The 16328-nt window shown below is 45.6% G+C and overlaps 1 protein-coding gene across 7 annotated transcripts in view; it reads left to right on the forward strand.

The window, feature by feature from the left end:
• The window catches only part of FNBP1 (formin binding protein 1), a 129685-nt gene that overhangs the window by 103236 nt on the left and 10121 nt on the right, over positions 1-16328 (forward strand). For all 7 annotated transcript variants that reach the window (XM_036261036.1, XM_036261032.1, XM_036261031.1 and 4 more), the window contains 2 exons: positions 1665-1859; positions 12634-12743. In XM_036261036.1, the coding sequence (XP_036116929.1) occupies positions 1665-1859; positions 12634-12743 (305 nt within the window). The remainder of the gene's footprint in view (positions 1-1664; positions 1860-12633; positions 12744-16328) is intronic.

Here is a 16328-nt window from a genome sequence, read left to right on the forward strand (position 1 = left end):
CCATTCCATGGCTGCTGTCCTCACATGACCCACCAACGATAACCCTAAACTCAGTGCAGTTACAACCGCCCAGGGCCACATAGTGAATGTGCCACCCAGCCCCAAAGCCTGTGTCCCCCACCCCCACCCCGCTTCCACTACCTTGTTCTCTTTATTTCTGGAACAAGCACAGTTTCTAGCACACGTTTGAATTCACTCATTCACATGCACAGGCCTAGTTCCCGAGAGGGAGACGGGCAACAACAAAACCAACGAGAACATTATTTAGAGCGTTTTGGAAAAAATAAAGTAGAAAAAGGTGATAGGAAGTACCTGAGTGGTGCCTGAGTGGGGTGGTATTACTCCAAGAAGTTACATTTGAATGAAGCCTGGAAACAAAGAGGTGATTTATTTTTACTTATTTATTTATTTTTATCCTCACCCGAGGACATTTTTGCATTTATCTTCAGATAGAGCGGGAGGGAAAGAGGGAAGATGAGAGAGAGAGAGAGAGAAACATCGATGTGAGAGGGACACATCAAGTGGTCTCCTCCCACATAACCCTGACCAGGACCAGGGATCTAACCACAACCAAGGCACATGCCCTTGACCTGAATCGAACCTGCAACCCTTTGGTTCAAAGGCCAGTGCTGTAACTGCTGAGCCAAACCGGCCAGGGCTGTTTGTTTTTTTAATCAGATGACCATTGAGTTACAATGTTACCACAAATCAAATGCTTTTTATTTTTTATTTTTTTTTATTCTCACCCGAGGACATTTTTTGTTCAAGTACAGTGGGAGGAAGAGAGAGAAAGAGAGAGAGAGAGAGAAACATCGATGTGAAAGGGACACATCGAGTGGCTGCCACCCGCACGACCGACCAGGGCCGGGGACAAACTGCAACCGAGGTACATGCCCTTAGCGGGAACCGAACCCGGGTCTCTCGGGACCGCAGGCTGATGCTCTAACCGCTGAGCCAAACCGGCCAGGGCTCAAATGCTTTTTAAAAAATACTTTATACTTCAGTTTCTTTATTTAGGACACCATGGTTGTAACTCACATGTGTCTCCACCACCTGACTCTGAGCCCTCTGGGAACGTGTTGAACCCAATGTCCCTGGCAGAGTGCATGCGGGAAATAGGCATTTGGTTCGTCGATTTATTCAGCCCACTCTGCTGCACACTGGGTGTCGTCTAGGTATCGGCATATGGTAGAGGGAAACCAGCAGAACTACACTCTGGCAGAGGAGAGACTGAACGAATATATACATGAAGGAAAATTATGCAAAAATTACAGTCACATCGAACCCAGAAATTAGAGAGCTTTGACTTTGTGTATGCTAAATTGCTTTAAGAACTTCTGAGAGGAAACAGATTTTTGTATTACTGTATTTTTTCAGGGGAATTACTTAATAATGGCCCAATTGTTCTGTTCCTAGCTAAGATGTTCTTAATTAATGTTTCTCCAAATGCAGAAAACTGGTTATTGAAAGTATCTTCAACTCTCAGCTTGAGTTATAGCTTTACAAATTATTCTTTCTAATGTTAAAACTATTACTAGAGAAATATCTGTTATCAATCAATGTAACTTCCTGAGAATAACATCTGTATGCAGTAAACATAATTCAATGTGTAAAAAGTGTTTACATGTATTTGAATGTGTTGTGTGGGGTGGGTGTAATTTCAGGACTCACAGCTGGTCATAGAAGCTTATAAATCAGGGTTTGAGCCTCCCGGAGACATCGAATTTGAGGATTACACTCAGCCGATGAAGCGCACCGTGTCGGAAAACAGCCTTTCAAATTCCAGAGAGGGCAAAGCAGAGCCCAAATTCGGTGGCAAATCCAAAGGAAAGTTATGGCCGTTCATCAAGAAAAACAAGGTACTGATGGTTGGTAGCTGGTATGAAATGAGTTTGATCAAGTGTGCAGATTTTGACTTTATCTTTTAGTCTTAAAAAACATAAAACTAGGATTCTAAACCTGTAGCTTCAGAATGAAAACAAAAAACGGGTGTGCTATATTATTTTAAAACAGTATTTCTCTTTGGTGGTGGTACCTTCGCCATGGCCATTTGTCTGATTTCAGATGCACTATCACCTATACTGTGTCACCCGCACTAACAGACTCCTGCCCTCGGCCATTTCCCATCATGCCTCTCACTCCTTAGACTGCTGGTTACGTGGGCTGGGAGAAGGGGCCTGGGTGCAGAACTCCTGTAACCATTTACAGCACATCTAATTGAAATTGTTTCCATGGGTTAACAACTTGGTTTTGAATTCATGCTAACATGCGGATCCATGAACATTTTTCGTTTTCTTTTCATAGTGTAATACGTAGGTGCATGATGGCATTAACCTGGGCATAAAATATGATCGAGGCGACATGACTGCTTTCCCCTTAGAGGACTTTACTCTTTAATTTTAAAAAAACTGTCTTGCTATTTTCACAACCCTAGCATTTAAGGTCTTTCATTTTCTCCCACCAAGCTGTGTAAGTTTAGGCGGTTTCAAGATACTTACCCTCCTGGCTTACGCCGGTTTAGAGTAGCCGATTGGGACTGTCGCCTGCTTGGGAAGGTTTGCATGTGCTGCTTGTCAGAAACTTCTTGCTCTTCTTCTGTTGCATTACTTACTAAAATCCCACTCTCATCATACCCTTCATTCTGACCTGTTCTCCATGTTTTCTTTTGGACCATGGCCTAAATATGTAATTGTTTGTGTTGTACTTGCTTTGGATTTCAAATATTATTTGATGCTTATTTTTGTTTTGTGTCTTTATCTTCTTGTTTCTGATTTTTACTGTCACTGCTCCATCTCTTACACGTAGCTTATGTCCCTTTTAACATCCCCCCATCAGCCTCCCCCTCCCCCCCCTGCCTCTGCCTCACCCTCTGCTGTTCCCAACGGCCCCCAGTCTCCCAAGCAGCAAAAGGAACCCCTCTCCCATCGCTTCAACGAGTTCATGACCTCCAAACCCAAAATCCACTGCTTCAGGAGCCTAAAGCGAGGGGTAAGTTCTGCTCGGAATCCTGTCTCTCTCGTGCGCTTTGGTTGCATGTTTTGTTTTGCATAACTTATTTTATTTGTGAATGAACTCATTGTGTTTTCCCATAACATAGAACAATCCGGACCTGTGATTCACGATGCGCAGTTAGAAAGAGGAGGCAGATAGAAGGGAGGCAGGATGGGTGGCAGGAGCCAGCCAACCCAGAGCTTTCTGTCTTTTAGTACAGTCCAGAACTTTTCACCATTTCCCCTTTTAAAATATCCAAGTTATTAATGTTTTACCAAAAAAAAAAAAAAAAAAAAAGGAAACTTAGATTCAGTTTCTAAAGTTAGCACCCTGTGAGGTAAGGAATTACAAGTCACTGAATAGTCATAAAATCTTTGCTTAATAATTGATTACTGAAATAATGTGAGTGTAATGAGGACACCGCTCCCTGAGCTCTGCCTCGGGGTTCGAAGGGGCGACATGGCGTACAGGGGTTTCTTCAGCTATTCTGGTAAACTTGGAAAAGTTCTGAGAAATGTCTGACTTGAAAAGGCCTAATTATCTAATTAAAAGGTGACATGAAACAGCCGCTGACATTGAGTGCTTGTAACGTGCAAGCCTCTGTTCTACACACTGACTTTTTTTTTAATATGGTTTATTGATTGTTTTTGAAAGAGAGGAAGGGAGAGAGAGAGAGAGAGAAACATCGATGAGAGAGAAACATCGATTGGCTGCCTCCTGCACACCCTCTGCCGGGGATGGAGCCCACAATCCGGGAGTGTGCCCTGACTGGGAATCGAACCCTGACCTCTCAGTCCATGGGATGACGCTCAGTCCACTGAGCCACATTGGCCGGGCAACTTTTTTCAACCACTCTAGGAACCAAGGTAATCAGGGTATTTTACTGGAAAATGGGAAAACTGAGGCATAAAAAGATAAAGCTAGGAAGATGGGCAGCCAGGAGTTAAAGCCAGGGAGCCTGTTCACAGTCCGGGATTCTGTGAGTCCACGTTGAGAGGGACTCTGTTCCAACACAGGTGACTCACTGTGGGTGTACTTAGACTCGGGTGGGCCAGTCTAATTACAACTGTATGTGCTTAAGTCCTGGTGACCCAGAGTAGACAGCAGTTTGAAGACAGATTGGACTAAAGTAATAGGTAGAACCTCTGTAAATCTCAGTTGTCAGTCTCGCCTAAGCTGCCCCCAAATGCTCTTTAAAATGAATAATGAAGTATGGTTATCCAGAGGAAACGTCTGGTGCCTTAGTACACCCAGAAAGGGCTCTGTAACCGCCCCGGGGCCGCGGCACAGCTTCGTGGGATGTGTTCCTATGCAAACACAGGCCCTGCTTCCCCTTCTCGTGTGGGAAAGAGTGCAAATATGTAATAGGTAACTGAGCTGTTCCCTCCGATTTTACTTGGTTATTTGTTTTAATCCTCACCTGAGAATATTTTCCCATTGATGTTCAGATAGAGTGGGAGAGAGGGAGGGAGGGGGAGAGAGAAACATCAATGTGAGAGAGACACATCGAGTGGTTGCCTCCTAAAAGACCCTGACCGGGCCGATGATCAAACTGCAACCAAGGCACATGCACTTGACCAGAACTGAATCCAAGACTCTTTGGCCCCCGGACTAATGCTCTTAACTGCTGAGTCAAACTGGCCAGGGCTAAGCTGTTCCCCCTTTTTTTTTTTTAATCCTCACCCAAGGACATTTCTGCATCTGTCCTCAGAGCGGGAGGGAGAGTGAGAGGAAGAGAGAGAGAGAAACATCGATGTGAGAGAGACACATCAAGTGGTTGCCACCCACATAACCCCAACCAGGGCCAGGGACAAACTGCAACTGAGGTACGTGCCCTTAGCGGGGACCGAACCCAGGACTCTCTGGTCCATAGGCTGACACTCTAACCGCTGAGCCAAACTGGCCAGGACTAAGCTGTTCCCTTTTAAAATAAGGAACAAAGACCCCCATTATTTTATATGCAGAGGCCCATTAATGAGGGAATCACAGAGTTTTATGTGAAGAATACAGTTGGTGGGACTGTCTTGTTTTAAGGTTACCCGCCATATCAGGTTAAGAATTGGACATTTAATTCCCTGGATATTTCAGGACAGCCATTGTTAGGAGTCAAAACCCTGCTTCACAAGCAGGTGATGGGTCATGCTGAGCCTAATGACTAGACCCGGAGTGTGCTGGCCTCCAGAGCTCCCCGTAAGTCAGTGAACCCATCTCTGCCACTTCCGAGACCTTTGTGGAACCCACAGTTACCGTATTTCCAGTAAATGCCTCTGCACTGTCCTTTGGAATGCAGGATGCTCACTAGTGGTGACGTTTACCTGTGGGCTCTGTAGCCGCCGCATTCTCTCGACACCAGTCTGCTGGCCGCAAGCGGTTTCTTTCCGTCACCATGTTCTCCCAGTGTTTAGGGAAAGACCAAAGAATGTCAGCGATCAATAGGTGTAAGAAACAAATATAACTCTTAGAAACAAAAAAGAATGCAATGGGAACCTGGTTATTTTGCTGATTTAGGACCTCTCCCCTCTTTTTTTTTTTTTAACCATAATTAGCAAAATGAATTTTATTTCTTACCCCTCAAATCTTTGTTCAGCAAACCTCTGTTAAAAAATGTTCTAAACAGTGAGTGTGTTTTCTTTCATATACACACACTAAAAACATTAGTAAATAAATAGAAACATATTTTTTTGATTCTCTTATGTTAGTTGGGATCAACTTTGATGTCCCTTCCTTCAGGAAATAGTGCAAAAAAGGGAAGAAAATGAAAGAAAGGAAAGGAAAAAAATACATCACAGAAGTGAGATTAGGAAATTCAAAACAAAAAACGAATCTGAAGTTTGGGGAAATAAATTTGATTTTAAAGCAGTTTCAAAACAGAAGGCACGTGGTTTACCGGATCCATGACTAAAATGATACAGTCCTTGCTACAATTTTATTTTAAGGGTGAAAACTGTGCCAAAGTATCCCAGGAAGATAACAAATCTGTGATGTCAGTATGTCTCATGTTTGCAGCTTTCGGACCCAGATATGAATAATTTGTTTCTATTATCAGAATGTATAAATCTTGTGCAAACACTTCTTAGCTGATTTTGTTTCTTAGTAATTAAACAGGATACAATATTTTTTGTTGTAAATTGGTGACACTTGAAAGAAAATGTTATTTCATTAAACATCTTTAAGGATCGGCATGCCATTTGAGAATTAACCATTATTTCATCGATACCCTAGGTAGTCTGTTCTCAATTTACAATCTACAAAGTGAAATTTTATTGTCTTAAATTAGGACTTCTTTTTTTCCGGTCTGAGCAAAGGATTTCTAAATTTAAAATACGGACCTATTTGCCCCATGTTTTAGAGTTAATTGTATGGGAAAATGCTATCAAAGTTGCTCAAATAATTTTTAAAATCCTTACCCATTGTTTGTCAGATGTTACAGTCTTATGGTTATTTCAACTTTATTCATTTTATCTTGTTCTCTTGCTGATTATTGGCAGACTCAGTCTTTCTGTTTTCACAAAGAACTCATGAAGAGGACGATAGGGAAACCCACGTATGCTTTTGAAGCTAGGGACTATGTTGTAAGTTCACTGTGACAGCCAGGTCATACAGTCACGGCACAGGCACTAACCCCATTGACGCCACCAAGACTGGGGACCCAGGTGCACTCTGTCATGCTTCCACCGAAAAATGAAATTGTCAATTGAGATACCCGGACACAGGGGTGGGGGAAAGCCTAATTGTATAAATTCAACCCCAGGCTACTTCATCCGGGAAACTTGCATGGAAAAAGGAACCAAACTTCCCAATAGCAATCAAACTTCCTAAAAATGTCAGTAAGTGGAGCTTGGTTTTTTTCCCTTTCCGATGATGGTGACTTGCTGTCTGAGAAGATGTCACCGGGTTGACAGCAGAATTTCCCCCACAAAACGTAGCTGCAGAGTGGCCACAAGAGGAACGTGCTCTTACAGATGGTAGTTGTGTGGCATGGTCACCCACATCCACGCCTGTAACAGGTGATCCCTAAGGGAGTTACGCCATAAAGCTTGGAGAACCCCCAAATCTGTGAAGCATGTACAAGGTCATAGAGGAACGGAATGAATTTCCGTGGCCCTTACACGCACCGTGCAGATGTTTATTTTGCTGTCCCCTTTCTTTGTACTTGAGGTTAGTACCTGTGACTGCCCAGTAACATGGATGCGCTAGCTCTGTGTTCCCTCATGTGCTCTTGACACTCGCAGCCCCCAGGCTCCGTAACTGTCGCCTGAAACTGACAGCTTCTTAGTTCCCCAGGGGTCTGGCAATGCACCGGGTGCAGTCTAATCGCAAAGTATCTAACTGGCTGGCTTACAACGTAAGACCGAGAACCGGCTCAGAATCGCAAAAAGGGGTGGCGAATACCGTGATGGGGGGGAAACGGGACGTGTCCCAGAATTTGGTACTTCCCGTTTCTATTGGGATTTATTCTCATTCCGAAAGACTTATTGTTATTACGAAGGGCTTATATTCCTGGGCTCTTCGTTTTGATGTTAGGACCCCATGTTTCAGAATGCTTAAGAAAGAATACGGAAGTAGCCGAATGAGAGCGGATAGTGTGCCGAGTTCACATCTCGGTTCTTTGAGTCAGCAGCATTTCGCCAATAATGTGTGAGAAAACTTTTGTCTACGGCAGTGTGCTTTGTAGAGAAGGTATTTGCAAAGTTTTCGGCTGTGCATCATAAGTGTTGTCTGTAAAGAACTCAAACGGTGACGAATAGATCTGTGCCAAGCTCACAGGAGGGGTTCAAGGAGTTACCCTCGGCTGCCCGCAGAACAGTCGTGCTGTGACTGTCCACACCTTTTCCCCAAAAAGCTTTGTCTTGCAGCTTCTTTCTTTAAAAGTCTTCTTTTTCTTCATACAGACCATTTCTCTAAAACCTCAGGGCCTGTTTACAAAGAAGTATCAACTTTGAGTTCATCTTAACAAAACTTTCCAAATTTGGTGTAGGAATTTAACCAGATTCCTCCTAATTTAAAAGGAAAGGGCACTTTCTGCGATACTTTGTCTCCAACATATTTTTGGATCCTACTACCCATTGCCTGAACTTTTAGGATTGACAACAGCTAAGTAAATATGTACTGAACTCTCAGAATACTGCTTTTATAGCCAGAGAGCAGGTCTCACCTATAAATGAAGAACCAAGTGTTTTTTCCCCAAATTTTGGGATGCCGTTTTATCTGTTTGGGGCCCAGTAATCTACACCTTTGCTAATGACAGCTGCTCTGTCCTGATGACCGTCACGGAAGCCACAGCACAGAGTAGCCTTTGCCTGTTGAGACAACTGGCTATTCCCCAAGTGCTACGTTACCCTGAGGGTGGGGCTCAGAGTCATGGAAAGCCTCTGACGACCCCTGCCACAGGTGGTTTTGTGCTCAGGTGGGGGACAGCTTCCTCCTCCGGCCACGCCCGGCTCCTGGAGGTGCTTTCTCAGAGCAGCTTCCGGGCCTTGGTTTTCCACTCAGCAGTCTGAGAGTTTGCCCACGTGCCTTTAAGAAATGCCAGTGCTCATATTTGTCAGATTTCCTTCGCATAAAAATGTGACCTGTATGTTGTGGAAGTAATTGCTCTTCAGACTTGTCTATAGCCAATTTGGTGAATGAAAGGCTGTGTGATTATTTTTGTCTTTTATAGTCATTAACAATGCAGCGACTACAAACTTAGTTTCTATCCAGGCTGATTGGGACCACACAGAACTATAAACAGAAACCTTCCTATCCTATCTGTTCTTTGCTTTGGCGACATGGCAACTAAAGAAGGGTTTGGTGGGGATCAGCCCCTCTTGTGAACTTTGCACAGATCCACTCCAAGTCATTTTCATGAAGCAGCAGGTGAACTTGTGTTACGTTAACGCGGTGAAGCTGACCAAGTTCCTTCTGATGTGTTGTTTCTCTCTCTCTCTCTCTCTCTCTCTCTTTCCCCTTTGTCCCCTTGAATTTGCACACGAAGCTTTCTCTCAAGCTGGTAAGCACAATTGTTCCCTGCATGTCCCGAGTCTAACCAGGTTTCCCGCTGTGTGTTTTGTGGGTCCCCGCCATGTGCAACCTGTCTTTACAGTCACCTGCTGACTTGTGTTTCTCTCGTGTGTGCTTCTGGCTCTTCCTTTCTCAGACCTTTGAAACACAAAGGTTGGCAATCTAATAGATCTTAATCCTTTCACGTTGCTAAGAAAATTAACGCTTAACTCATGATTTCGGTGTTTTGGTTTACTGTTGGGGCTTTAAGAGGATGACAAATGATGAACTTTATTTAAATATGAACATTGAGTACTGGGGAGTTTATTTATTGGATCCTTTAAAATAAAAGTAAACGTAATTATTGTAAGATGCTCCTTCCTGAGAGCCACAGAGCCAGTGACAAGCGCTGAGAGCCTGGGGGACCGTGCAGGGATGATGCCGTCCCAGACGCCGGCCTGAGACAGCCCGCGAGGACAGAAACCATGGCATCTCTAAGGTGCTACTTAAATCCCTTGGTGCCTTGTGCTTGGCTGATTTGAGGAATCACAAGATGATTTATGGATAGTGAAAAGAGCCTCCTAAGCCTTTCCAAAATGATTGGTTAGTGTTCGTGCTCCTTCTACTCAGTTGCATTGCCCTAGTAAACAAACTAATCATCACATGTATTAAAAGGAAATCTTAACCAACATAACCCACAGCCCTACTTCAGGTGTGCGTAAGTTACATAGTATTCTCAAACACGGCAGCTGAGAATGTCGTGACACTGTGGACAGCAGTGAATGGTGACAGCTCAGCCAGGAACAAGATGACTAGCTGACACCCTGCTGTTGAAGCATGAGATACTATTTCACAGTCATTCTTAGGCACACGTGTGTAAGTGTATATACATCCACGTATGCTCAGAATGTTTTCAACCTGACTCAGTATTTGGCAACTGACCCAACCCTAAAGAAAATGACTATTTTATTAAATCAAACATTTCTTAGACTGAGATAAAAATCTTGAGACGAATCCTTGATTCAGGACAAGAAGGAGAGATCTGATGCTCACATGACCCGCATTGCTCAGCAGTGTGAACGTGGGAGGAACGGACCAGTGAACGAGGCATCTCGCAGGTGCCCGGGGTTCTTGACTGCCTCATTTGTTCTTTCGCTGAAGTGAGCAGCAAAAGATAACATTAGGTGTTCTTTCTGATTTGCGACAGGAATCATTTTACCAGCCTGGTATGGAATCATTGCTTTAGAACATTACTTTGAAGCTAATAAAGAAATGAGTGTCACCCAAATGTGGCTTGGGTGTCAAAATCGTAAATCTCAGGAAGCAGCTTGTTCTTGTGCTGTTTGGGGGGAATTACTCAGGAGCAAGTGTTTGACTCTAGAAGCTATAAAACAGGATTCTCCTAGGGCCACAGCCATTTGAAATACACTTATATGTGTGTGGCCCCTCCTTCCAAGACCAGTGCCACCTGGTTCTCTGTACTCCAGGGTGCTCCAAAGATTGCAAGACATCTTTGCTGACTCAAAGCTATGAATATAAATTCCTTCATGGCAAAATGAATCATAGGTCAGAGTATTGTTTAAAGGAATTCAAGCTTCAAAAGGCTAATTGGACAAAATGACCTGTTAAGGTATTCCCAGGAACCCTACGTTTTTTGGATCTAGAAGAAGCTGCTGGCCTGACCCTCCGTGGCCACGTAAAGCTTGTTAAGCCATAGTTACTGAGACTCGTTTTTAAATAGCAACATGGAAACATGGGCCCTCTATTGAGAGGAACCTAATGCATCCCTTAGACGGACTCCTGGTCCACGGGCACACTTCACGGGTTCGTTATTGAAAGACACGGGCACAGTGTGCTTTTGCTTACACAGTTCTTTGCAGCTGTTTTTCCATCCAGGCAAATCGTACACCTGTTCAGTCTAGACCTGTGTCTCCAACACGGTAGCCACTCACCACATGGGGCTGTTGAAATCTTAGCTGATTCAAATTAAGTAAAATTTTAAAGTTCAGGTTCACAGCTGCACGGCCACTCTCCACATGCTCAGCGGCCACGAGCGGCTGCTCTCTGGGGCAGCGCAGACATCGGCCGTTCCTGTCCTTGCAGAAAGTTCTTTTTCTTTCGGATTCAGCGCATAGTAAGGCTCATAAATATCAGTGACCTCACTCAGACCGCCTGCTAGATTTCCCGACTCCTGACGCAGTGGCTCTCACACGGTGTTTTGCTGCCTGCAGAAGCCAGGACAATGCAGAACAGAACCTCGGTTCTAGAACACACACTGATCTGTCTCGCATAGATTGAGCCTGAGAGCAGACCACTGAGCTCTGTGGTGGAATTGCAGATTGGAAAGCACGTAGTCAAGGTTTCAAGTACCATAACATAATGGTACACGGAAGAGAAAAACGCCGGATTTGTTTTTATGTTGAAGATGGGTTTGCTTCATTTTAGCTCTAGAGGCAAATTGAATCTCCATGTTCTGGCATCAGGGAAAAGTCACTCCCATGCTGGCTTCTTACCCACATCTCGTTTCTTCCCACTCAAGCACACACGCACATCTGGGGGAACATTAGCCTTTATGTGGCCCTGGTGCTAAGCTATCTGCTGAATCACACACTCCCAGCCCAGCAGCCTGGCATTCCACCGGACACAGCCTGGAAGCCTCGGGCACAAGCCCCGTGCCAGCGGCTCGGCAGACCCAGCTTGCCTTGGGAATGGCATCGTCCCAGCCCCTTTCCCACCCCCTCCCCAAGCCAGCCCTGCCATTGTCGAATTGGCTCCAAGGAAAACTTCTTGTCGAAATGCCCTGGCTTATCCCCGGTTATCAGGTCAACTTCTCTTTTCTTTATGAAAATGGCCTCATTTAAGTAGAAGCGCTGATCACCACCACGGAGCTTCTGACACGCGGACACGTGGAAGCTGAGACACTCCCTGTCGCTATTCCCTGCTTCAGTCGCACACACAGAGGAAAGACAGGCATTGTTTTCAAAAGGGAATGAAGATACCCAAATACAGTCCCGAGGGACAGAGAGCCGCACACTGTGGGGAGCTGTTTCTGAGGTCGGGGAGGGCGTCCCGTGTGAATCTTCCGAGATGACACTAAAGATGTCACAAAGAAGTGTCCAGACGCAGTCAGCAGACTGAAGAGTGCATGGGGGCGGGGTCCGTTCTGTAGACGTCCTTTCGCCCAGTTCTCCGAGAAGCGAGGTGTCCTGGGCCTGTGTGCCGAGAAGGGAAGGAATACTCAGACTGGGGAGCCCGTGGAAGAGTCGTTGGGCACTCAGCCCTGCTCTCTGTGAGGAAAACTCAAACTTAAAACCTCAGTGTTGCCACCAACACTGAGAGTAAAGTGAAGAATCTGTCTCAACATTTGGTTTTGATTCTCCCCGGAGTCAGAAGTATTTCTTCCCTCTCCCCTCCCTGCAGCATCGCTCTTGCCTTTCGGGAGGCGGCCGGGCAGCCTCCATGGGGCACGGTGGTTTGGGACTAGTTTGCATGCACTGATTCTGCTGCCCAGCTGGTGCCGTGGGGAAGGGCTGGGCTCACTTCACGGACGCGCAGCCGCCTGCACCTCGAGCCTGGGAACTCTGTCCTGCAGGCCTGCCCCGTCTGTCTTCGAGGAGCCCCACAAGGCTTGTTCTCGCTTATTTCTGTTTACACCTGCAGGGTGCAGCGCCCGAGGATTTCAGCAACCTCCCACCTGAGCAGAGAAGGAAAAAGCTCCAACAGAAAGTCGATGAACTAAATAAAGAAATTCAAAAGGAGATGGATCAAAGGTAGAGTGGATCAATATGAGTCATTAAAAAATTCGAGTTCGGCCCGACCGGTGTGGCTCAGGGGTTGAGTGTCAACCTATGCACCAAGAGGTCGCTGGTTCAATTCCTGGTCAGGGCACATGCCCAGGTTGTGGGCCTGATCCCGGGGCGGGGGGGGGGGGCATGCAGGAGGCGGCCAATCGATGTTCTCTCTCATCAATGTTTTGATCCCTCTTCCCCTCTCCCTTCCTTTCTCTCTCAAATCATTAAAGGAAACAAAATTTTTTTAAAAAAAGAAATCCGAGCCCTGGCCGGTTTGGCTCAGCGGTTAGAGCGTTGGCCTGCGGTCCAGAGAGACCCGGGTTCGGTTCCCGCTAAGGGCATGTACCTCGGTTGCAGTTTGTTCCCGGCCCTGGCTGGTCGTGCGGGTGGCAGCCACTCGATGTGTCCCTTTCACGTCGATGTTTCTCTCTCTCTCTTCCTCTCCCTCCCTCCCACTCTATCTTAATAAAAAAGTGGAAAAATATCCTCGAGTGAGGATAAAAAATAAATTAATAATAATAATAATAATAAAGAGAAATCCGAGCCCTGGCCAGCAGTTTGGCTCAGCAGTTAGAGCGTCAGCCCGCGGGTCCCGGGTTTGGTTCCCCCCAAGGGCACGTATCTCAGTTGCAGTTTGTCCCCGGCCCCAGTTGGGGTTGTGTGGGTGGCAGCCACTCGATGTGTCTCTCTCACATCGATGTTCCCCTCCCCCCCCCCTTTCCGCTCTATTTGAAGATAAATGCAAAAATGTCCTAGGGTGAGGATTAAAAAAAAAATTTAAAAAAAGAAATTTGAATTTGGGTTGGAAAGCCAGGAACCTAACCTAGATTTTAATGGAAGTGTTTATTTCAGCCACATGTTGTGTCCAAGGCGGAACATGGATTGCTTTATTACAGACTGGGAGAATTCATTAGGTTTTATTCTGAGTTTGAGGGACAAAACACCTGGGACTGTCTTCATCATGAGTGCGTAGGTGAGTTTTGTTGTTTGTTTGGTGAACATGAGGATGAGAAAAGTAGCCTGATCCCACCGTCCCCCCCACATCGCAGCTTTGGGTCCAGCATGTCTTTGCCTTTCTCCTCTACCATGTGTCACAGTCTGCCTTCCCACGCCGCCTTGTCTTCTCATAGAGAGCATCGATGGTGTCTAGAGAGCAAACCCGTGTCTCATACACACCCCAGCCCTCCGCGGTGTCGGTGTGACCTTGCTGCGGAGGAAGGGCTGCTCCAGGCTCCCCCTGTCAGGGCTCCCCGTGTTCTGAGCTGCTTTGTGAGTTTGCTCCTGGGGATGGTACGTTGCTGCACAGGGGACAAGTTGGGAAAGATTTGATGTCTCTTCATCCGCACACATTTGTAACCAGTGATACGTCCACATCCCTCGGGGGTACTTGGTCACAGTCCATCTATTGGAGATTTGAACTTGAGATCGTCTAAAAGGTGACTTGAGATTTTGTGCTCTCTAGGTAGGCCACAGGCCGAGCCTGCGTAAATTTGGCCATGTTGAAGCTGGGTTAAAACGTGGTTGTGCTAAAACAAGCAAACGGGTTGTGAGGCAGTGCGGTTTCAGTTCGCGCAGAAGGAAACCCGCTTCTCATTCTTTCACCTGTTAGAGCATCTCCTAAAACATGGGTCATTTTAGAAACATTGTTGCAGTGAATAAGAAAATGGAACACATTAATTAACTTTGTTCTAGATTAGAATATACTTCATGAAATGAAAATGTTGTCTCTGTCCTTTTTATTACATGTGGGACCAACTAAGAAAGGTTTATAAATATACAAACCAATCAAACCTCTTGCTGTTTAATAAGTGAGTGGTTATACTTTGTACGGGAGTGAGGGGTCAGGACTCAAGACTCTGAAATGACATAGGGTGTTGACAGGCCCTCATTGACCAGTACCATGGAGAAAGGTTTCTCTGTCACCTGGGTCGTGGCCATGGACCCTGGGTAACCGTTTAGCCCCATGGCAGCCCTTGCTGGTGAGAAAGCAGGTCCATTCAGCTCTTCGCTTAGTGACGGACGGTTCATTGAGCGTTCACTGTGTACAGGAAATATTCTAGGCACTGAGGAAAACGCAGGGAACAAAACACAAACACCTCTGTTCTCATGCGACTTACATTTTGTGCAGAATACATTATTTTGAGCGAAGCTGACATTATTTGGAAAAGGTTCTTTTTGTTTTTGTTTTTTTAATAGTCAATCCAAAACGACAAGGAAGGAGAGAAAAGACACATGAGTAGGCAGGACAGATGAAAGGCACACATCTGGGTGGTAGGTGTGAAAGACCAGATGCTCCAGGCACCCTGGGTTCTGAGCCCCGTTCCGCTGCGTGCTTCAGACAAGCGCCGTGGCCTCGTGGGACTCAGTTTTCTCGTCTTTAGAAGGGAGTTAATGCGCCTGTTGTGTGAGGAGTGAAATGTCCGTGTGTGTAAAGTGCTGAGAACCACGCTGGCATGCAAGTGTTTGTAAAGTGAACCAGTATGTTAAATGTAAAGAGACCTTCTGGTTCCAATTAAAAGAGACTTTCAGACTGGACAAAACCGTCCACCTGTGTGCTGGCTGCAAAAGACACGCCTAACTCATAGCCTATGAGAAGGGTGGAAGTTAAAGCGTGGAAAATACGTGCGGTGCAAATGCCAACCAAGAGAAAACTGGTGTGGCCAGACTGACTGCTAGGCCCACCCTGTGAACTGCTCCACTCAAGGGGTCAACTTCATAATAACAAATGATTCAAATAACAAGTGGTTCAGTTCACCGAGGAGATATAAAATGTTATTTTTTATTTTTTGTTTTGTTTGAATTTATTTTTGTTACAGATGTTTCTCCTTTTTCCCCCATCAGATACAAAATATTAAATCTGTAAGGCCATAGTAGCATAACCTTAAAATATAAAAAGGATATTTGAATAATATAAGTCATAAAACTGACCTGATACACACATATCCAATTACTGCATGATACATAGTATTTTCAGGCACACACAGAACACTCCAAAAAGTGAGCCTATCCTGGTTTTATAATGCAAATCTCGACGAACATCCAGGAGAGATACCATTCAAGGTATGATCTCTGAAGCCCCAGCAAAGCTGGAGACCAGTCACGGAAATTCAGAAATTCAGAAATGTCACTCTGCACTCAGACTGAAGAAGGGCTCATAACCTGTGAATCAGAACTGAACCTTAACACACATCCTCCATACCCGTTTCCGGGGTGCCACTAGAGCCCTGGTGGAGAATGGCACTCAGAGCTTCCGACACACATTCAAAGCAAACCACCCTGAAAACCAGCAAGCACCTCTTGAGTTTTGCTGAGAAATAGGGCAGCGCTGGAGGTGTAGGCCAGGAAGCGAGGGGGGCGATTTCGTGAAGGTGGGCGACGTCACGGTTGTAAGCACATGGGTTCATCTAACGAACGTTCATTGAGTACCTGCTGTGTGCCAGGCGTTGTCCTGCCCCTGGGACTGTGTCGTGGGAACAAAGAATCTGAGTCCACCCAGCTTTGGAGGGCTTCCATTCTGGTAGGAAGAGACAGGCAGTAAACGGTCGCATAATCGTAGACTGTAAT

This window comes from Molossus molossus, unplaced genomic scaffold (assembly GCF_014108415.1).
Source record: "Molossus molossus isolate mMolMol1 unplaced genomic scaffold, mMolMol1.p scaffold_m16_p_14, whole genome shotgun sequence".
NCBI lineage: Eukaryota > Metazoa > Chordata > Mammalia > Chiroptera > Molossidae > Molossus > Molossus molossus.